Here is a 24,198-nt window from a genome sequence, read left to right on the forward strand (position 1 = left end):
TGTGGAGGTCTCTATCACCCCCGCATACCTGTGAACACAAGGTTCTTGCTTTTATTTAAGCAACACTTCATAAAACTGGGGCACCCGAATCTCTGAGGTTTTTTTGAAAATATGTTCATCTTCATCATTTTGAAAACTATCAAAAGTCTTATGGGTTTGGAAATACATGATGACTGAATGATGATGAAGTACTCTTATTTCTGTAATAAGGACTCTTGCTAAAAGTGTGCTAAAGAATACTGAAAATTGAGAAGCAAACCTGAGGTAGACTCCGAGCTGTAGGAAGTGGAGTGGTTTGATCAATGAATGCCGGGCTGTAAATTTCTCCACCTTGCTTTCAATCTTCTCCAGTGAATCAGAGTACCAGAGCCAGCTGAACACCTGTAACAACACTGAAGAGCCCAGCAGCAGAAAAATCATCACTGCCATATACACATAGGACCCATCCTGATAGAATGACACAACAGTCCAAATGTCGAGCGCTATATCCAGCAGGAACAATAACAGTCCTACCAAAGTAAACAGGTATTTCAATAAACAGTCAAGAGGAAAACACTCCCGGGTCTCCACCATGATTCAGTCCAGTGTGATAAACCTTACAGCCTGACCATGTAATGTTTATCTGTAGAGAGAGATATAGATATGTTCTGTTAAAAAGATCTGAAACAGAATATAAAGTTTACGTCCACTCATAACTCCTCAGACATTTGAATTATTGGTCAGGTGCCATACTGCAGTGAGTGATGTCACATGTGACCAGACTCACACGCATTGGTTTGAAGTGGGAAGTGTCAATGTCAGACTCTGTTCGATGTTTTGTGTGTGTTCTGCTTTCTATGTTTCCTTTTGCCCTTATTTGGTCCTTCCCATTCCTGTCGTTTTGTTCATTTGTTCCAGGTGTTCCCCGTTTAGTTCATTTGATCCCAGGTGTGTCCCATTGGTTACTGTGGATTTAAAGTTCTGGCCCTCTTTTCTCGTCTGCTGTTATTTCTGTCATTTCATCTAATGTGTTTTATTTGTTCCCAAGCTTTGTGTTCATTAAATACTTTGGTTTTTGCATCACTCCTCATCTCCTTGCTACTTCATTCTTGTGCTCCAAGTGTGAATCGTGACAGAACAGTGGAAGGAAACAAGATGACTATGGCTGAAGACAGGCTTTGGTGTCTGCGACAGTCGACAGAGTGGTTGGGAGTTGGAGAGGTCCTAGAGTTCTCCAACCAAGTGAGCTGGTTCAACGCCACTCTCGGTGTCTGTTTTTGACTGGGGCTGAATGATGACGTAATCTGCTAAATCCGATAAATCTTCCCACATAGTCTTCCCCTGATCAAGCTGGTTAATCATGTCCTGGACTTAAATGGAGTGAGTCTCTGAGTAGAAGAAGTTCAGAGCAATCATCATCCAGTCCCTCCTGAAAACCACCGGGCCTTGCCAGGACCCTCCACATACCTGGCCAAATGTTCTGATGCCCCTTCTCCTCCCAGAACAGTCTCTTTCCTCAGCCCAGGTTCGGGTTCGGGCTTAATTTCTATCATCTTACACGGGCTCGGGTTTGCGAGGTAAACGAGCGGTCATGTGATGAGTTTCGATTAGCGCGAGAAAGATGCGAAAATGAATGCTGAGCAGGTGTAACGGAGGCTTGCCTCTGGTGATTACGTTTTGGTTGCACCAGCAACTAAAGCAAAGTCTGAGGTGTGGAAAAGTTTTGACCGTGCTTATAATGAGAATAATGAGTGAATAATGACGCACCATCAGTGAGCGCAGGAACGAGCTGAAGACATCTACAGTGCATTCAATCATTTTCCTCCAGAAAAACATGTAGACCTAGCCTAATCTCTGTGAGTAAAGGTTTTTCAAATGATAACTAAATATTCATTGAGTCTTAAATGCATAATGTTGACAGAGTATTTACGCTAATGTTGGCATTATTCTTTTATTAAATAAAGCAAATCCGGTGGAACCTTTATCTTAATTTCGTTATTGCCAAATACCCATCTTAATTTAAAATTTATCTTAATTAAATTATTTTTAAATGACTCGTTTTTATTGGTGCGTTGGTCTGTTTATAGGTTAAATGAGCCTATGTCTAGAATGCTGAGATGTTGCGATGTGACACAGGACTTATTTTATTTCTTTATTCCAACTTCCAAGTGGTCTAGTCTACGTTAGTTATGAGTAAATTATGTTAAAACATGAATAAATTTCTCATTGTTGGCAAAAGGCAAAAGAGCTGTGTGCGTGCGCACATTTGAATAATGTCGGGCTGTAAACGGGTTCGGGCTTCAAAAAAGCTGTCAATCAAAATGTACTTGTCGGGCTCGGGTCCTGTCGGGCCTAACTTTTAAGGCCCGATTACAGCTCTAGCCTACTGTCCTGAGCAGTCCTGTCCTGAAGGACCTCCAGTGTGCCCACTCCCCGTCCACATTGGATGTTGTTGGGGACACCTTTGGGGATGGGGAAGTAACGTCACACTCTGTTCTATGTTTTGTGTGTGTTCTGTTTCCTGTTGCGCCTATTTGGTCCTTCCTGTTCCTGGCTCTTTGTTCATATTATTCAAGGTGTTCCCGGTTTAGTTAATTTGATCCCATGTGTGTCCCATTAGTAACTGTGTATTTAAAGTTCTACCCCTTGTTTCCTGTCTGCTGTTAAATGTCATTTCGTGATCGGTTTCCGGTGTTCCCATGCTCTGTTCATTATAATTTGGATTTTGTATCACTCTTTTTTTTTCCCCTCATTCCTTCGTTCCCATGCTCACATGCTCCCAAGTGTGAATCGTGACCATCAAATATTTGCTCATTATGTTGACTTTATAAATACAGTATTGTTCAAAATAATAGCAGTACAATGTGACTAACCAGAATAATCAAGGTTTTTCGTATATTTTTTTATTGCTACGTGGCAAACAAGTTACCAGTAGGTTCAGTAGATTCTCAGAAAACAAATGAGACCCAGCATTCATGATATGCACGCTCTTAAGGCTGTGCAATTGGGCAATTAGTTGAATTAGTTGAAAGGGGTGTGTTCAAAAAAATAGCAGTGTGGCATTCAATCACTGAGGTCATCAATTTTGTGAAGAAACAGGTGTGAATCAGGTGGCCCCTATTTAAGGATGAAGCCAACACTTGTTGAACATGCATTTGAAAGCTGAGGAAAATGGGTCGTTCAAGACATTGTTCAGAAGAACAGCGTACTTTGATTAAAAAGTTGATTAGAGAGGGGAAAACCTATAAAGAGGTGCAAAAAATGATAGGCTGTTCAGCTAAAATGATCTCCAATGCCTTAAAATGGAGAGCAAAACCAGAGAGACGTGGAAGAAAACGGAAGACAACCATCAAAATGGATAGAAGAATAACCAGAATGGCAAAGGCTCAGCCAATGATCACCTCCAGGATGATCAAAGACAGTCTGGAGTTACCTGTAAGTACTGTGACAGTTAGAAGACGTCTGTGTGAAGCTAATCTATTTTCAAGAATCCCCCGCAAAGTCCCTCTGTTAAAAAAAAGGCATGTGCAGAAGAGGTTACAATTTGCCAAAGAACACATCAACTGGCCTAAAGAGAAATGGAGGAACATTTTGTGGACTGATGAGAGTAAAATTGTTCTTTTTGGGTCCAAGGGCCACAGGCAGTTTGTGAGACGACCCCCAAACTCTGAATTCAAGCCACAGTACACAGTGAAGACAGTGAAGCATGGAGGTGCAAGCATCATGATATGGGCATGTTTCTCCTACTATGGTGTTGGGCCTATTTATCGCATACCAGGGATCATGGATCAGTTTGCATATGTTAAAATACTTGAAGAGGTCATGTTGCCCTATGCTGAAGAGGACATGCCCTTGAAATGGTTGTTTCAACAAGACAATGACCCAAAACACACTAGTAAACGGGCAAAGTCTTGGTTCCAAACCAACAAAATTAATGTTATGGAGTGGCCAGCCCAATCTCCAGACCTTAATCCAATTGAGAACTTGTGGGGTGATATCAAAAATGCTGTTTCTGAAGCAAAACCAAGAAATGTGAATGAATTGTGGAATGTTGTTAAAGAATCATGGAGTGGAATAACAGCTGAGAGGTGCCACAAGTTGGTTGACTCCATGCCACACAGATGTCAAGCAGTTTTAAAAAACTGTGGTCATACAACTAAATATTAGTTTAGTGATTCACAGGATTGCTAAATCCCAGAAAAAAAAAATGTTTGTACAAAATAGTTTTGAGTTTAAGGTAGACACTGCTATTTTTTTGAACACACCCCTTTCAACTAATTGCCCAATTGCACAGCCTTAAGAGCGTGCATATCATGAATGCTGGGTCTTGTTTGTTTTCTGACAATCTACTGAACCTACTGGTAACTTGTTTGCCACGTAGCAATAAAAAATATACTAAAAACCTTGATTATTCTGGTTAGTCACATTGTACTGCTATTATTTTGAACAATACTGTATAATGTCCAGTACTGAGCAGTGATTCTCAGTCCCCCCCCAAAAAATTGTATAAATGAAAGTACCTTGAATGCAATGCATTTCTTTCTTTTTTTTTTTTCTTTTTATTAAAGTGTCTGCCAAATGTATAAACATTAATTGTCATTTTTAAATACGACTAATATATCCATACAATATTTGTCTCATTCAGCTTGGGTCATGTTAACAATGTTGCTTATAGTTAGACCTGTGCCACTGATGGTAGTAATTAAAACTCCACATTAATTGAATCCATAATCTGATTTTAAGTATATTATGTTTACTTTTGTACAATAGTCAGATGATGACTTTAGCAAGCTATAATTTCCACAATACTGGGATCTTTGTATAAGTGTAAAAAGCGTATTCTGGGCAGTGTTTTGCTATAGTATATAATTATTCATATATTCTTCTATGAATAGAATTGTTTAAATCCATGTCTTAAAGTATGACCAACAGTAATAGGCTGCTGATCCTTATTTCGGAAAACAAAATAAAACCGCATAGATTCTCTGTACTAAACAGTTAAAGTAGTACATAGTTACTCAAAGTAAATAAACCATCAGGGCACATGAAGAACATTGAGAATAATCAGACTAAACTGATTTAATACATTCACAAAACATTCAGTGGAGACCTGTTAGAAAAGTCCCTGACCAGAACTGACGCAATTTCATAACCCATGATATTAACTTACATTCACATAGTATGACTAGTCACATATAAAGAGCTAACCAATATCCAACTCTCCAGACTCATGACTCCAGACATGTCCATGCGTATGACACCAAAATGAAACTAGAGCCAACAGCAAATACAGGAACTTATAGTAGGGAACCTTCACTATTGTGTAATAAAATCGTAATGTTACCCTGGACCACAAAACCAGTCTTAAGAGTAATTGTTATATATATTTTTTTAAATGGAGATCTATACATCATCTGAAAGCTGAATAATTAGTACAATATTTGGTCAAGATGCAACTATTTGAAAATCTGGAATTTGAGGTCAAGTCACCTTTATTTATATAGCGCTTTAAACAAAATACATTGCGTCAAAGCAACTGAACAACATTCATTAGTAAAACAGTGTGTCAATAATGCAAAATGATAGTTCATCATTGAATTCAGTGATGTCATCTCTGTTCAGTTTAAATAGTGTCTGTACATTTATTTGCAATCAAGTCAACGATATCGCTGTAGATGAAGTGACTCCAACTAAGCAAGCCAGAGGCGACTGCGGCAAGGAACCGAAACTCCATCGGTGACAGAATGGAGAAAAAAACCTTTGGAGAAACCAGGCTCAGTTGGGGGGCCAGTTCTCTTCTGACCAGACGAAACCAGCAGTTCAATTCCAGGCTGCAGCAAAGTCAGATTGTGCAGAAGAATCATCTGTTTCCTGTGGTCTTGTCCTGGTGGTCCTCTGAGACAAGGTCTTTACAGGGGATCTGTATCTGGGGCTCTAGTTGTCCTGGTCTCCGCTGTTTTTCAGGGCAGTAGAGGTCCTTTCTAGGTGCTGATCCACCATCTGGTCTGGATAAGTACTGGATCCGGGCGACTGCAGTGACCCTCTGATCTGGATACAGACTGGATCTGGTGGCCACGGTGACCTCAGAATAAGAGAGAAACAGACAAATATTAGCGTAGATGCCATCCTTCTAATGATGTAGCAAGTACATCTGGTGTTATGGGAAGTGTTCCCGGTTCCGGTTTACCTAATTAATGCAGCCTAAAAATCCTTTAACGGATTTGGATATTAAAAGCATATTAGTATGTTATGTGTAAGCCAGGTTAAAGAGATGGGTCTTTAATCTAGATTTAAACTCCAAGAGTGTGTCTGCCTCCCGAACAATGTTAGGTAGGTTATTCCAGAGTTTAGGCGCCAAATAGGAAAAGGATCTGCCGTCCGCAGTTGATTTTGATATTCTAGGTAATATCAAATTGCCTGTGTTTTAAGAATGTAGCGGATGTAGAGGATTATAATGTAAAAGGAGCTCATTCAAATACTGAGGTGCTATAAACCATTCAGGGATTTATAAGTAATAAGAAATATTTTAAAATATATACAATGTTTGATAGGGAGCCAGTGCAGTGTTGACAGGACCGGGCTAATATGGTCATACTTCCTGGTTCTAGTAAAAACTCTTGCTGCTGCATTTTGGACTAGCTGTAGTTTCTTTACCAAGCGTGTAGAACAACCACCCAATAAAGCATTACAATAATCTAACCTTGAGGTCATAAATGCATGGATTAACATTTCTGCATTTGACATTGAGGGCATAGGCCGTAATTTAGATATATTTTTGAGATGGAAAAATGCAGTTTTACAAATGCTAGAAACGTGGCTTTCTAAGGAAAGATTGCGATCAAATAGCACACCTAGGTTCCTAACTAATGACGAAGAATTGACAGAGCAACCATCAAGTCTTAGACAGTGTTCTAGGTTATTACAAGCAGAGTTTTTAGGTCTCATAATTAACACCTCTGTTTTTTTTTCCAGAATTTTGCAGTAAGAAATTACTCGTCATCCAGTTTTTTATATCGACTATGCATTCCATTAGTTTTTCAAATTGGTGTGTTTTACCGGGCCACGAAGAAATATAGAGCTGAGTATCATCAGCATAACAGTGAAAGCTAACACCATGTTTCCTGATGATATCTCCCAAGGGTAATATATAAAGTGTGAAGAGTAACAGCCCTAGTACTGAGCCTTGAGGTACTTCATACTGCACTTGTGATCGATATGATACATCTTCATTCACTGCTACAAACTGATGGCGGTCATATAAGTATGATTTAAACCATGCTAATACACTTCCACTGATGCCAACAAAGTGTTTAAGTCTATGCAAAAGAATGTTGTGGTCAATTGTGTCAGACGCAACATTAAGATCCAATAAAACTAATAGAGATATACACCCACGATCAGATGTGTAAAAAAAAAAAAAAATATCAGAAAATATAAATATAAATAAATATATATATGACAATTGCCTTTAAATTTGTCCAAATGAAGTCCTTAGCAATATATATTACTAATGATAATAATAAAAATTATATATATTTTTTATACATCATAGAACATGATTTTTACTTAATATCCTACGGATTTTTGACCCATACAATGCATTGTTGGCTATTGCAAAAAACTGGTTTTGTGGTCCAGGGTCACATATAATTAGATCCGATCTTTTTGGATATCAGTTTATTAATTTACAGATAAGGTAAATTTGTTTCAGTGTAACCTTTGATAACAACCAACAATTTTGTTGAGAAATCCTGAAGAAATGATAATAGAACTGGAAATATTAACCATTTAGAAATTCAATTATGGGATCAAACCCAAATCCTTTTTTATGTGATAATTCACCCAAAAATGAAACTTGTGGCATCATATACTGTACTTATTTTCATGCTGTTCCAAACCTCTGTTACAAAATATATTTTGAAGGAATCTTTTTTTCTGAGACATTTTTTTCAAAATTTCTTCTTTTATATTCCACAAAAGTCATTCAAACAGGTTTGGATAGACGTGAGTATATGACAGAATCTTAATTTTTGGGTAAACTATCCCTTTAAGAATCAAATAATGATTATTTTTTTATTGTAAGATGGTTTAAAGTTTATTTTTAGATTTCTTAGAGGACTCTTTTTTTGATCCTACTGTAACTGATTCCAAATTTTGACACTTAAAAAAAACCCCCCACAGATCTTGATTTTTTTTGTCTCGAGACAGTTTGACATTCACCTTACATGATTTGAAAGATTTTACAGCGCACCGCAATAAAATAAATGACCATTCATGTTTTCATAACCACTGGCCAAATTCAAAAACAAAACAAAACTAAACTTAAATCATCTTTCTGAGCAAGGGGGCCCTACGCAGCTTGCATACTTTGAGTATATGAAGGATCGGCTCTGCTACTAAACAATTTTCGTAAAGTGCATTAACAAATTTGACGAAGTTTATGCAACCTACTGGTCAAAATATATAGACATTTGACATGTCTGCTTATAATTTATAAATAGTTTGGTCAATAATCATAACATTGGTCTCATTACATTCAGAACTGCATACTGAATCGAACAATACCTTATTTTCCTATGTTCCTTTCTTGTCATCACCAATTGCTGAGTATTGTATTAAAATGCTGTATCACCAAGTATCTTTACCCGGAGTCTCCAACCCTACTCCAATAGTCAAAACCAGCTCAGATTCACCATCTTGCTCTCTTAAACGTTTTAAAGCATTTTTCAAGCAGAAATTTGTCAAAAAAAGGAAATCCATATTATTAATTATTTACACAACAGAAACTATATCACTGTTTTCAGAGATGAGAAAATTATTTATTTTTCAGAAAGATCATTTAAAATTCTACAGTATTTTATCAAAACATTTCTGTACAAAAATAAGGTATTCTGTGTAGAAAAATACATTATACATACATTTTTATAAATAAATAATGACTTGTAATAAATGAAGATGAAATTGTTTGTGTGTGTGTGTTGGGGGGGTTCTACTTTTTTTCTTTTAAAAAGTAGAACCAAGAACTAAGAGTAGAAGTTAGCAGCCATTTTCCTATGTCTATTAGGAACTCCAGCTAAAGTTTGAGTAGGAGCTGCAGCTCTAGTGTGACTTGAATTCCTTCCCGAATCCGTCACGTCATAACATAATGCCACTTGACTGAATTGCCCTTCTTCAGTGGGCTCAGTGATTTTCTTTTCATCACAGTTGGGATGAAAATATCTGTAGTACATAATTTTCACTAGTATTCCAATGGCGTACAAACCCAGTAGTGTCGGAATCACCATATACGGGTTTAAGGATCTCCAGCAGCCTGCATACTCAAACACCCTCCAGCACCATAGGCCCAGCAGCATCATTGTGTCTAAAGCCATGAAGCTATAATAGAGAATTGACTTAAATTTTATGCTTCCTGCTGATATATTAAACCAGCAGAAGTACCAGATGAGTCCAACAGAAGCTCTGTAGAGCCATTCCCAAACAGAATGTTCCATGTAATTTGTTTTCTGGCTCCAGGCCGCTAAAACCAGCAGCATCCACAGGGACAGGAAGTGAGCTATGATGTAGCATGGCAATACACTGCAGAAGAGTGCCAGAGCAGTTACACGGGGAATGATCAGCAACAAGTTCCACAGGAAGTAGACACCCGTGGAGATCCAACTCATCTTGCGTTTTTTAGGAAGAAAGGCACGCATGTTGCGGTGGTACATAGCAACGCTACTGGAAATTGCAGCAGCTGATGTGAGGATTTTTAAACCTGGAACAAAAAAAAACATTGCATGTTATTAAACAATATCACATGATGCATTAGTGCTGTTCTTCAGAATAGTCACAGCTAGTGATGGGTGCTTTCAAAACACTGCTCTGTGAAGCTTGGAAACCTTTGAATCATTTAAAATGAATCATTTGTTTTGAACCAGTGATTCAGAGGGCGAAAACTGCCAAAATAATTTCTCTAAGTATTTTGGCATAACTGTTTTGAAAGGTTTTGAGATTTCAATGGTTTGCCGCTAGGGGCGATCTCCATGAACCTCTGAACCAGTGTTTATTTTTTTATATGATAGTAGATCATTTGTAATTGTTTTAGTTGTAGTTATTAGTCTTGTTGATCTGATTAAACAAGCTCTCCATAAAACAAACAAAACAAGCCCTACAAATAGTTATTAATATAATAGATCTGCTATGCTTCTGCATCACAACAAGAACTGAAACTTGCTACTGCCAATACATCCACAGATATGCTTATGTAGGCATGTATGTAATACTGCTGCTGCACATGAAATAACCTACGAATATAGCATACATGCAATCACCCCCTAGCAGATCTATACAGGTGGAGCTGGGGAGGGGGAAGGGCTTGGATTCTGAATGAAAATAAACCAATCAGCTGCGCTGTGTGAATAATTATGTGATTACATCAGACTGAGTTGGAACCTTTTGGTCTGCGCTATCTAGAGTTTCATGACTTCGTAAAACATAATATTATGAATGGCACTTTAAATTTAATGGCATTATATGATTTGTTAATTGCATTTAAGAGATTGCACTTTCAAAAAAACTTAACAACTGGTTAAAATGGATATGTTTGGGCTGAGTTTTGGTGTGGTGTTTCAGGTGCTAAATGATAAACAAATGACTCACAAAGAATTTTCCAGAACGGGTTCATTCTCACTTTACTTGGTTTAGAGACACATGAGAATTATGATCTGAAAAATAATTAGGTAGGTGCTCTGGATTTGAGACAGACCTGTCATAAGCTCCAGCTCTCCTCTCTGTAGGATTATAGACATCATGAGTGTGAGTTGTGGGGCACTTTCAGAGAATGTCTCAAAAAGACGAAGCATCTGAAGATCGTGGCTCAGGTACACAGCTATACCCTCTGTGAAACTATTAGTGTGCTGAAGAAAATGTGTTGTGGAGATCTCTATCACTCCAGCATACCTGTGAACACAAGGTAACTGCTTTAACTCAAACAACACTTAATACAGCAAAGTAATATTATAAACAACAGTGAGGCTACAGTTTATTAAGATGTGTAAATAGTTTGAGTCCTGTTTCAGTTCTCAATCACATCTGTGTGAACAATATTTTTAAGTGCTCTATTTTATTGAGCATTAGTCTTGTAAAACATAAGTATACTATAGCTACTGAATGTGCACTTGCAATGTATAATACTTCAAACCTTAAAAGTTAACAGCATTTCAAAGAAATATAAAGATATACTCAATTCCTAATTAATTAGGTCAAAAAGCACTCTAGTTCAATTAATTGCATTTACAGTTTTTCTCAATCGCTTTGTCACACTTTTCGAGGCAGGATTAATATTCTCTAAACTGAAAGTGTAATTGCCACAACAGTAATTTGTAATTTGAGACAGGTAGGATTCAGCTTACACCACTTCTCATTTATTTTTCTCATTTATTCTCATATATTTTACTCATTTATGGTATCTGTAAACAGTGATTGAGAGTCGCACACCTTTGACTGTAATTCAATTATGTGTAAGAGTTCAATGCTGCAAGCAAATCGATGTAAACAGAGACCAATAGATTACTAGAAAAAATAAATAAATAAAATAAATATATATAGCTATATATATATATATATATATATATATATATATATATATATATATATATATATATAAATTATTATTATTATTTTTGCAAAAGTAATGCCTCGTAAATAATTGTGATTGTGTTATATAAGTTAACTGAAAATTCACCATTGCTCATTAATTTTTACACACTCTTTTGTTTTCCATTTTCACCACCACCACCACACATTCTGAAAATTGTCTGAAAACATGGCATTCACTAAAGTATATTCTTTTGAAGTATATTAATTCAGTAATAAGCAGTCTTTTTGTAAACGTATGCTAAAGTGTACTTCCTCACAACAGTATTCAAGGTAGAGCTGAAGATCTTGTTCGGGCTTAATTTCTATCATCTTACACGGGCTCGGGCCGGGTTCGGGCTTGCGCTCCGGTTTGCGCGGTAAACGAGCGGTCATGTGATGTGTTTCGATTAGCGCGAGAAAGATGAGAAAATGAATGCTGAGCAGGTGTAACGGAGGCTTGCCTCTGGTGATTACGTTTTGGTTGCACCAGCAACTAAAGCAAAGTCTGAGGTGTGGAAAAGTTTTGACCATGTTTAAAATGAGAATAATGAGTGAATAATGACGCACCATCAGTGAGCGCAGGAACGAGCTGAAGACATCTACAGTGGATTCAATCATTTTCCTCCACACAAACATGTAGACCTAGTCTAATCTCTGTGAGTAAAGGTTTTTCAAATGATAACTAAATATTCATTGAGTGTTAAATGCATAATGTTGACAGAGTATTTACGCTAATGTTGGCATTATTCTTTTATTAAATAAAGCAAATCCGGTGGAACCTTTATCTTAATTTCGTTATTGCCAAATACCCATCTTAATTTAAAATTTATCTTAATTAAATTATTTTTAAATGACTCGTTTTTATTGGTGCGTTGGTCTATTTATAGGTTAAATGAGCCTATGTCTAGAATGCTGAGATGTTACGATGTCACAGAGGACTTATTTTATTTCTTTATTCCAACTTCCAAGTGGTCTAGTCTACGTTAGTTATGAGTAAATTATGTTAAAACATGAATAAATTAGCTACTCATTGTTGACAAAAGGCAAAAGAGCTGTGTGCGTGCGCACATTTGAATAATGTCGGGCTGTAAACGGGTTCGGGCTTTAAAAAAGCTGTCAATCAAAATGTACATGTCGGGCCGAAACCTGTCGGGCTCGGGTCCTGTCGGGCCTAACTTTTAAGGCCCGATTACAGCTCTAATTCAAGGACAATTGAGTAGCAAATCTGTCACAGACCTGAGGTAGACTCCGAGCTGCAGGAAGTGGAATGGTTTGATCAATGAATGCCGGGCTGTAAATTTCTCCACCTTAGTTTCAATCTTCTCCAGTGAATCAGAGTACCAGACCCAGCTAAACACCTGTAACAACACTGAAGAGCCCAGCAGAAGAAATATCATCACTCCCATATACACATAGGACCCATCCTGATAGAATGACACAACAGTCCAAATGTCCAGCGATATATCCAGCAGGAACAATAACAGTCCTACCAAAGTAAACAGATACTCCAATAAAGAGTAATGAAAAGGGAAGCTCTCCTCCATCATACCCAGTGAGAGAAAACTCACAGCATAATAAAAAAAAAGGCAAAATCCCGAAACAGAAAGTAAACTTTGGGCTCATTCATAAACTCCTCCTTTAAATGTAGACTGTAGTGATATCACAAGCATGTGACTACCAGACTCTGGTTCAAAGTAGGAAATGCTCACTTCTCTATAACAGAGATCAGGGGAAATGCCAAATAATTGCTTAATTTCGAAATATAAAGTTCAATATTCCGGAAAAAGAAAAAGCCTCAAGTGGTAGGCACTATTCTCAGCTAAAAATGAAAATGAATTGCTAAAATGTAGGCTATACTTTGAATGCCATGTACTTCACTTTGCATTAAAGACATCAAATACATAAAATGTACAAATGCAAATCAGTTCTGTTGACTTCGGAACAATAAACAAAGTCCAATGAAAAAACCGAGCCCTGAAACAAAATTTGTTGAGTGCATTAAAGTAACATTAAAGAGTGTCTATTTACACCCGCCTTGTCGGCAGAGGCTATTAGTACTGCATACTGTTTTATAATGTACAATACAATGTTTACAATATTGAGGTACAGATATCTGCCACTATTTGCACTAAATAGCTTCTTATCAGTGTTGGGCAAGTAGCGTCGCTACAAGCAGCGAAGCTTCTAGTTTAACTACATTTCTCAGTAGCTTGGTCGTAGCTTCGCTACTTTCTGAATCAAATAGCTTTTCAGTGGCGAAGCTCTTTTTTTACCAAGTAGCGCGGTAGCTTCCACATAAGCTACATTTTCGCAAGCATTTCTGAAGCTCAAACTCAGATCGGGAAATACAACTGCTAAGATCGCTGATCCTGGATCAGTAGTGACGCGACGGCGCTACTTCATCTTGCTCGTGTTTACGGTGGATAGCAACCAACCATCTTCATGATGCATTACCGCCACCTTCTGCTCCGGATGGTAACAGTGCTTGGCCAGTCAGGAAAAAAATTATTTGATGAAATGATGGCATAGGATGAGGTCGGAGAACAGTTAATCCCGAGGAGTGAGTCGCCGTGGCCGTACCTCGACAAGTACATGACACTGACCGAGATAACAGAGAGAAAATATGTTTTCAGATGCTGCTTGTAAAAAATTATCAGGGTCCCCCTTACGAAAGGAAAATATATTTACCAATTTATTTCTTAAAATATATTGTGATATATTATAATATATTATTTTCCTTTTTATTTCTAATATGTTATATATTTGAATACATTTAAAAATATACTGATGACACATATATAACATATTGCAAAATATACAAATGATTGCCGCTTTCAATATATTGCAATATATTGGACAAAATAAATATATATAAGAATATATGCCTAATATATTACATGATATTTTCCAATATTCTGCAATTATTTATTTTTTTCATAAGGGCCAGCCGGGCCATTTTTTTTTTTTGTACTGTTTGGAGGTCTTGCATTTTGTTCTGCAAAGTCCTACAGTATATTAAGCATGCCCATGCAACATGTGCATACACTTACTTGTGTGCACATTGTTAATTACATGTATTTTGATTGTTTTTGTTGTCAAATTGATAAGGAACACAAAAAAACTATTAAACTAAACAATTACACCTGCCTATCTGTTTGACTGACAGTTTTAAGCATTGAGATAGCATTGACTTGTAATAAAACGTGTTCAACATAAAAATGTAATTCTAAAAGTAGCTTAGATGTAGCAAACTACTGTTGATGTAGCTTAGCTTGCTACATTTCCCAGGGGGGTAGCTTCAGTGTAGTGAAGCTTCATTTACTGTAGCGTAATTGGTAGCTTAGCTCACTACATTTTCCAAGTAGCTTGCCCAACACTGCTTCTTATTTACACTTAGTGTGAAGAAAATAAGCCCTATTTTTTTCATAATGTAAATTACTTTTTGTAAATAGCTTATCGCTAAGATAATACTTATATTTTCTCTTAAATAGCATCTATTTCTATTAACATTTAGTTTAAAATAGAGTGGGTGGCCTTGTTATGCTAGGGTGTTTTGCTTGGTTTTCAGGGCATTTCTAGGGTGTTCTGAGTGTTGTTGTTTTTTTACTGGCCCAAGAGTGGCCCACTCCTGTCTCTAGATGTGACTTGGTCTCAAAACCCTCTATGAGTGTAAATCTATGGTATTTCTTCATTATTACTGTTTATTATCATTCACCAGGTAGAAATCATCAATAAGTCTTCAGGAAAGTATTATCAGACCTCTCCTCAATAAGCTGCACAATTTTGCACCAAAGTTCAATACTTACATGGAAACTACAAAGAGAACAAATAAACAGGGAAGCACAAATAACCCACATAAAAGACACTGAATGTCAGAAGTCCCCTTATTACTCAACAGTGTCATCATAACCCATGATGTATTAGCAAGCGCTAGAAAACGCTCTTGATAGAGATAACCAATATCTAACTCTCCAGACTCATGATGATTTCCATGCATTTGACATCAAAATGAAACCACAGCCTCAATCACCAAATACAGGAATATACAGTAGCACAGGGAAAATGCACTTTTTGGGGGGTAATGTTACCATACTACATGATTTTCTAGTATCTCAAACATTTGTGCTTGTATGCAATAATGGAGAAGATCAACCCTAATAAAAATTAACTCAAATCTTTTAAAGGGATGGTTCGCCCAAAAACTATACTTGCGTCATCATTTACTCACCCTCATGTTGTTCCAAACTTGTATGACTTACTTTCCCCTGTGGAACTCAAAATAGATTTAGAAGAAATTTGGTAACCAAAGAGTTTTGGGGATTTTGGATACAAATTTCATTGTTGAACAGTTTTATACTGAATGGATAAAAATACACTGAGACAATTCTCAAAATATCTTCATGTTCTGCAAAATAAAGTCAGGTTAAGAACAACATGAATATGATTAAATTACAGATTTTTTGTTTCTAGATTAAATATCCCTTCAAAAATCAAAGGATGGGTTTCAGTTTTTTTCTTTATTCTTTAAGGATTTTTTTCCCCATTGTGATTCCAAATGATGACAAAACTCTAACTTTTTAAAACAGATATATAAGTGCAAAATATATAAAAAGTTTGGTACCATGATTAATTCACACATATATGTGACTGTTCATATATTTCACATATCAAAGAAAGGAAGAACATTGTCTGAATCAGATTGCGCATCATGTGAGTACTAAAGCATAAAGCATGTGCTTGAAAAACACATACATTTTGGCCTGTTCATCACACAGAGCCATAAAATAACTTTATAAGACTTGGAATACACTGCATGTGTCAACAACAAAAAATATTTTAAAGTGACTCTTTTATGCTGTTTTGTCCAAACTCTCCTTTTGTGATCCACTGACTAAACGGGTGTGGAAAGTCATGATGATGATGAGCAAAACAAGGTCATTTTCATTTGGGGTGAGTTATTCTTTTAATACATGGGAAATTAATGATTTTATATTAACAATAACACTATCCAGTTTGTATACACTTTTGTACAAGAATTCACAAATATAATAACAAAATATCTGTAACAGTTAAACATGCTGCACACCACAGATTTTTACAGTACTGATTAATTAGTTGCCTCACATTTATTTGTTTTAATTTCAAAAGAGGTGTTTGTTGTGTAGAAGTTAGCAGCATGTCAGCCCATCTTCTTGTTAATGTTTGGAACAGAAGCACAGTCGGCCTGAATATCCACAGGCGGCTCCACTCTATCCGTTACATCATATGAAACTTTTCCCAAATCTGCTGGCCTCCACAGTTTATCAGAATGAAGGCATACAACTGGGTCACTGAGAGCATGAGTCTCGATCTTCCCCACTGGCGATCCGCCTTCTTCAATTAAGACAGCCCCACTCTCCCATTTCTTCACTCTCAGCAATCTTGGAGAGAGAAACAGTGGAGTCAGGGAGCTAAGCAACTCGGTCTAAGTGATCTCACGCCAGCACAAAACTCGCATGTTTGCTCTCCACCATGTTTTACAAGTGAGGATCATTACATCGAGTGGCTGAATCCTTCTAGGCAGATCGAAGTAGAAATCTTTAACTTTAAAACTTTAAATCTTTAATTTAAATTATTCGGTGAACTAACCCTTTAAAAACAACAACAACAACAACAACAACAACAACAACAAAAACAGCTAAAACCAGCGTAAACTGTTTGGGGGCTTAGGCTGGTCTCCCAAGCTGGTGGACCCTTTTTGTTTAGCAGGCTAGCCTGCCTTAGCTGGTTTTTAGCTATTTATATACTGAATAAACTGGTTTTAGCTAGATTAGCATAGAAACACACCAAAACATGCTAGTAGCTTGCTAATCATGCTAAAAAAAAAGCGAGTAACTTGCTAATCAGGCTAAAAAAGGCTAACCCCGTGATAGTAACATGCTAATTATAATAAAACAAGTTAGCAACATCCTAGTCCTAATAGAAACAGCTTATCTGTTTTTCTGAAAGAGCATATAACCTTAAAAACATTTAAACTTTAATCTTAAAATATTTTAACTTTCAAATTACTTTAAACTGAAAACTTTCAGACTGTTAGCTTTTAAAACTGTTTATAACTTTCTAGCTAGGTTTTTTTTCAAGCCAATTTAAAGTCTACAAACTTTTTAATCTACTTCAAATCTTTTAACAATATGAAGGGCTGATTTAAATGTGAAGAAATAGTCTATCTTGGAATAAAGTAAGTGAGGGGTCGAATAATATGTACAGGTGCATCTCAATAATTTAGAATGTCATGGAAAAGTTAATTTCAGTAATTTAACTCAAATTGTGAAACTCGTGTATTAAATAAATTCAATGCACACATACTGAAGTAGTTTAAGTCTTTGGTTCTTTTAATTGTTATGATTTGGGCTAACATCTAACAAAAACCCAACAATTCACTCTCTAAACAAATCACAATACTTCATAAGACCAAGTAAAAAAAAATGGGGAAATGTTGGCCTTCTGGAAAGTATGTTCATTTACCGTACATGTACTCAATACTTGGCAAGGGCTATTTTGCTTTAATTACTGTCTCAATTTGTATACTCTTTACCTTTAGTGTTTAACTCCCTCCAGACAACAATTAGGCCTAACTCTTTTATAAGTTTCCACACCACTGAAGCCTGTAGGTTACTTTCTTCGTTCTTTTTGTGCTAGACAGGTCCAATTTAGGCTGGAGATGGATATTCATGTCTCCTCCATGTCAGGTAAGTCAAGTCACCTTTATTTATATAGCACTTTAAACAAAACAGATTGTGCCAAAGCAACTGAACAACATCAATTAGGAAAACATCTCAGGTTACGAATGTAACCATGGTTCCCTGAGAGGGAACGAGACACTGCGTCCTCTGAAGGGACACTATGGGGAACACCTCGTCGTGACCCGTGTCTGAAGCACACTTTGAAAAACGCCAACATGTTGGCCGGCGACAGCCTCTGACGTCGCTACCGGCGCGACTATAAATACGCGCCTGTAGGACCCGTCACTTATCTTCTTCGTGAAGCTTGCGTCCGAAGCATGGCAGGGAGCTAGAGGACGCAGTGTCTCGTTCCCTCTCAGGGAACCATGGTTACATTTGTAACCTGAGACGTTCCCTGTCAAGGGAACTTCGAACTGGGTCCTCTGAAGGGACACTATCGGGAACAGTATACCCACGCCGCCATGCTGAGGGGAGTGCAGGCCAGAATCATGGCAAACACTAAGTACCAACTCTACCATTTCACCGGGAGTCGCCCCTGGGACGGTTCGACAGCTGTACATGACATTATCCCTTATGGCCAAAGGCCTAAGCTACATACCCAACTTACCTGAAGGGCCTCGGCCCGGGGTAGAGCTGAAGGCTTGGAATCACGAAAGATTCCTTTAAAGGGATACGGCTAAGAACCTAGCACTGTTTATTACCAAGTCTTGCCTGTCACAAAGGAGGGGATCTCGTGGCACTCTGACAGAGCAGCTCGTAGATAGAATGGCCTGGGAGCAGAGCAATTGGAGGACGGAACGTACAGATGAAGCCTTGGCCACGCCTGTACCATGGCGTCCAGCCCCAATGGAGCTGGATGAGTCAGAGGACGCCAGAGGGGATAGTGCGACGCTCTCTTGAGCCGCAAAACCGATCCACCCAGGTCTGGCCAACCTTTCTAACTCTGCTTCAACACCTTGGTGCGAAGGCGCCATTCCCCGAGCCTCAGCCCCTGCCTCAGCAGGATGTCTGCTCTCACAGTGCGTCTCAAAACAGTATGTAGTACTGGAGCGCTCTGATGAAAAAAAACGAGAATTCACTCTCCCATGAGAGGAGGACTCCGAGCTCCAAGCAGCATGCTCATAGACGACCCTTTTTGAAAAGGGGAGCGCTGCTAAACTACTGCGAGAATTGCCCACACACCCCCCATGTTGAGGGGGTGTATAACAAATACACACTGGTTGGATGTAGCCCAAGGAACCCCGGGGCTAATCATCTTAAGAAAGGGAACGAAGCGCAGCGCGTAACCCTTACCGTACAGGATTCCAGAAAGTGCGCAGAGCCTTGCGTGCACACTTACCACTTATGTGGATTTATGTGTGCATTAACGTGCACACTGACCACCATGTGGTTTTGAGAAAGTACACAGGCTTAGCGTGTGTACAGAAAAAGTTACCTGACAACCACTGTATGTGGGAGCTCACCTTCAGAGAGACCTGTAAAGCCTATTATCTGATAACCACAATATGTGGGAGTTCACCTACAGAGAGGCCTAGAGAGGCCTACTACCTGTTACCAGATAACCACCTCAGTGGAAGGTAATATGGAACTCTACTCCAGGGAGGCCTGGTGAGGCCTACTACCTGACAACCACAAACCGTGGGAGCTCGTTTTTTTATTGGAAACACACTGCATGTGGGAGCTAAATTTCCAGGGAGGCCTGGTGAGGCCTTCTACCTGACAACCACAGTATGTGGGAGCTCGCTTTTCAGAGACTTTCAGAGCCTACGATCTGAAAAACCACAATATGCGGGAGTCCACACAGCCCCTCATTTTGAGGAAAGCGATGCTAGGGTTGTATAACAAATACACACTGGTTGAATGAAGCCCAAGGAACCTCGGGGCTAATCATTTTAAGAAAGGGAACGAAGCGGAGCGCGTAACCCTTACCGTACAGGAGTTTAGAAAGTGCACACTTACCACTTACGTGGATTTGAGACCGTGCGCAAAGTGTTCACGTGCACACTGACCACAATGTGGTTTTGAGACACAGGCTTAGCGTGTGTAAAGAAAGGTTCCTAAGCATCGCAGAGGCGCTGGATCGCATGGGAGAGGCGAGCTCCAACCCTCAAGCGAGGGGAGCATCACCTGAGGCAGTACATACAGAAGGACTCCGTAACTAACACCTCCTCGGATGTGCCAGGCGGCCCCTCAAGGTGACCTGGCCGAGTATCCATGAAATTCCCTGCAGTGCTGTGCCAGTTCTGATGATCAGCCAGGCTCCTCAGGAGGGGTGTGGGACAAGCAACCACAGAGCGCTTGCTTCCCGCACACGGAACTCGCTCCACGGTGGGTGTCGCACCCTGGGGGGGGCGAACCAACGTGGCACGGCCGCCTGCCGAAAGCCTGTAATTGTGGCCAGAGCACAAGGCTGGAACTGAGCACTGTAAAGGAAACTCACAGAGTTTGTAGTAGACATATAACCACCAGCAACATAACACCCATAAGCAGAAAGGGTTACATACTCACCCACCCTCCTGTAATGGAGTCCCGCTTTACGGGGCGCCCCCTTTTGGTCCGGACCGTCAGTAAGGTGGTCACTATGAAACTAGGACCAACGAAAAACATAACAGGTCCAGGATAGGAGACTGTTATGTGAGAAACTTTCCACCTAACCCCGATCAGGTGGAGCGCTGGTGGCTAAAGGGAAATTAGGCAGGGGAGAAATAAAACATCCAAAAAGGAAGTGACGAACTCCTAGGTATTGCTCCGATCCGGACGAGAACGCTGCCTCGTCTGAATCACATCCCTCTGACCCTGTTTACCTCTTCGTGACCTGCGATTCCTCTTGCCCCTGCCCTCAGGCGGGGGAGGAGTGCGAGCCCTAACACTAGCCTTCTGCGCCCGTCTTCGATCCTCAGATCAAGATACCTTTGTTGTTCGGGCTCTGCTGCTGCATATGATTTACCATTTAATTACCATTTGATTTACCTTCCATTCCTGGAAGGGCTTAGATGGCAAAGAGGGAGATTTTAGAGAGGATGTTCACCCACTGAGAGATAGCTAGCCAGCATTTCTTCTACAGGGGGCATCCTCTCATAGCCATTCTCGTGCATGCCATCGATATCAGCATAAATCGTATGCTGAAACCGATGGATGCGAGAGAAAAACAGCCTCTTCCATTCCTTTTCGACTTCTGCATGTAAGTCAGACAAGAATGGGAGGCTCACCTGGGCTGGCGGGCTATGGTCAGATTAGAGCCCTGCATTTCAGCCCGAGCCTGACAGGCTTCGACTTATTTATGCCCCTAGGGCCGGGCTTCGGGCCACTTTTCACGTTATAGCTCACATGCGGGCCGGGCCTCGAGCCTTTTTTGGGCTATCCTTCTATTTATATTTTTTGACATAACATAAAAAAATGAGAAGCTGACGTCGACGATAGAAAAACAAACATAGAAAGACATTTCATAACCTCATAACTTTCATAATCTGATAATTCAACCCGTTATAATTAAACTGACATACTGACATGACAATCTCACGCACGCACGCTTTTCCGTCAGCGCAACCCACGATTAAACTTTACTTATATCTACTTATTGTTGTAGTAGATTATAGGCCTCTAAAGTAATGTAAATGTAAACAGCACGAGACCCTGCTACCGCAACTGTCAAGACTGGCTCGCTCTGTGTTTCGTGTCCCGTCAGCAGCAGCAGCGAACGTGTCTTCAGCGCAGCGGGAAGAGTGATAGAAGAGAGGAGAACGGGGTCAAAACCTTCCACTCTGGAGGCTATTATTTTTCTCCACGATGCTCTGTAAGAGACTGTTCTAACTTTTCATTTAACTGTTGGAAACTAATGGAAAAAAGAATGGACATGTTCTGTGGTGCATTTTTGAGGTAAGATAACGTGCAAGTTTGTTTTTAATTAATTTAATTTGTTTAGATCGTAGGCTATTTCTCATTTCGTTTGCGAGCGCTGTTGCGAGCCTGCCTCAGTATTTCAATTATTTTTTTACTCACTGTGGTTTAATAAATAAACATTTATTAAACTAACTGTCTGTGTGATATGCTTGAAGTGTTTTATATATGGATTTTATTGTAGTCAAGTAAAGTATTAGCGTTAATTTGAGAGGCTTCATTGATTAAATATTATTTAGGCTACTCGCTGTCGGCTTGGCTGTTTAACGTTAATTATGAAGTTATTTTTGATTCAAAACAACTGAACACCTGTGACAGTGCGATTTGTAGTTGTAAAGAAAAGCCACACATGTGTATCAGTAAATTTGAAGTCACAGAGAGAAATGTTTTAAGAGTTGCAAACCTGTAGACTTTTTTTCTCTCCCACAAATACAACACAACAGTTACACCTTCTCAAATTCTTCATTGCAGGTGCACAAATCCTATTCTACAAGTCACACATTTAGAAACTCGTACGCTCACATTTTTGAAACATTTTACGCCCCTGTTGTTCCTCATGCGTCCAGTAGGGGGAGGCTGCAGACCTATGACCTACTGTAAACTGTATTATTTATATTTATTTATAAACTGGTTTTATATACAGGAGACTGACTGATATATGATGTTGTGAATTTATATTAAGTTATATTTAGAGATTAACCATATTCAGGACATTAGACAGCACTGTGTAATCATATGGATCCTAAATGAAATATTTGCTGTACAATTCACAATTGCTCGTCATACAGCAACAAAACATGCCCTACATAGCATTTTATGAAGACAAACACAATTTAACCCTTTTCTAAAGTTCCAAGGGTCATTTCAAAGAAAGAGACAACATTGTTGTTCAAAAAAAAAAAATTACTTATTAACACCATGACTGGGTTATTTCTTAACAGCATGACTCCTGTAGATGACTCTCCTATGGCTTGCCACTCTTCTTTAATTGTTTCTTTATCCTGCTGTCAAAGTGATCCCACTCACTGATAAAAATAAATAAAGCAAAAGTTGCATAGTGGTATAAACAATGGTTATTTATATATTATGGCAGGATGTCATGTTTCAACATTTTGTCCTTTATAGAATCCTTTCAGTAGCTTGCGTCAATGACAGGTCCTCGCTGGAATTTCTCCTCAGCCTCCAAGATGGACACATGCTTCACAACAGCAAGAGCACAGATGATGGACTACCAGAGAAAGATTTATCACAGCCCAAATAAGCCAAGCATCATTTAGCATTTTTATTTTTTTACAACAAAATCAAAAGTGCCTTTTCTATATTAAGAAAAAAACTATTATTTTATAGCAATGGTCTAACATTATGGATAAACTATATGCCATGAAAAACAATGTGAATATGACACCATGAGTCTATGCTCAGCAACGAGCCAAAGTAGCTCTTCTGATTGGCTGAAATTCACTAATCTCTAAACAGTCCCACCCACTAACTCTACAGATGCACAAATCACTTTTGAACCAAATATCTCGGTGCAAAAGGGAGAGCGCGAAACTTGTCACTTGAAAGCAAAAAACAGTGTTTGAGATTCATCGCAGAAGATTCAAGCAAATGTAGTTATGTATTTTGTGTTAGAAAAATATACAAGACATTTCTGAGGAAACATTCTACAAGTGTGCAACTCATTTAATGAATTCACGTATTGATTTGCGGATGTTCAACATTTCTCCACGACTTCACATTTCTTGATGCGGGTGTGTAAATGCGTTTTGCACCACATTCACTGCAGCAATTGTTTCAAAAATGGGAGCGTACGAGTTTCTAAATGTGTGATTTGTAGAATAGGATTTGTGCACCTGCAATGAAGAATTTGAGAAGGTGTAACAGTTGTGTTGTGTTTGTGGGAGAGAAAAAAAAAAGTCTACAGGTTTGCAACTCTTAAAACATTTCTCTCTGTGACTTCAAATTTACTGATACACATGTGTGG

The 24,198-nt window shown here is 38.7% G+C and overlaps 1 protein-coding gene across 11 annotated transcripts in view; it reads right to left on the reverse strand.

The window, feature by feature from the left end:
* Nucleotides 1-8,781: 8,781 nt before the first annotated feature.
* LOC127935538 (XK-related protein 8-like) overlaps nucleotides 8,782-24,198 on the reverse strand; it is a 95,602-nt gene continuing 80,185 nt past the window's right edge. For 4 of the 11 annotated variants that reach the window (XM_052533502.1, XM_052533504.1, XM_052533503.1 and 1 more), the window contains exon 4: nucleotides 8,782-9,198. In XM_052533502.1, coding sequence (XP_052389462.1) covers nucleotides 9,003-9,198 — 196 coding nt within the window. In that variant the 3' untranslated portion in view covers nucleotides 8,782-9,002. Of the gene's footprint in view, nucleotides 9,734-10,723; nucleotides 10,918-12,831; nucleotides 14,054-24,198 lie in introns of those variants that run through there. The other 7 variants (XM_052533498.1, XM_052533506.1, XM_052533500.1 and 4 more) reach the window with 4 other exon arrangements.

This window comes from Carassius gibelio, chromosome A19, assembly GCF_023724105.1.
Source record: "Carassius gibelio isolate Cgi1373 ecotype wild population from Czech Republic chromosome A19, carGib1.2-hapl.c, whole genome shotgun sequence".
NCBI classification, from domain to species: Eukaryota; Metazoa; Chordata; class Actinopteri; order Cypriniformes; family Cyprinidae; genus Carassius; species Carassius gibelio.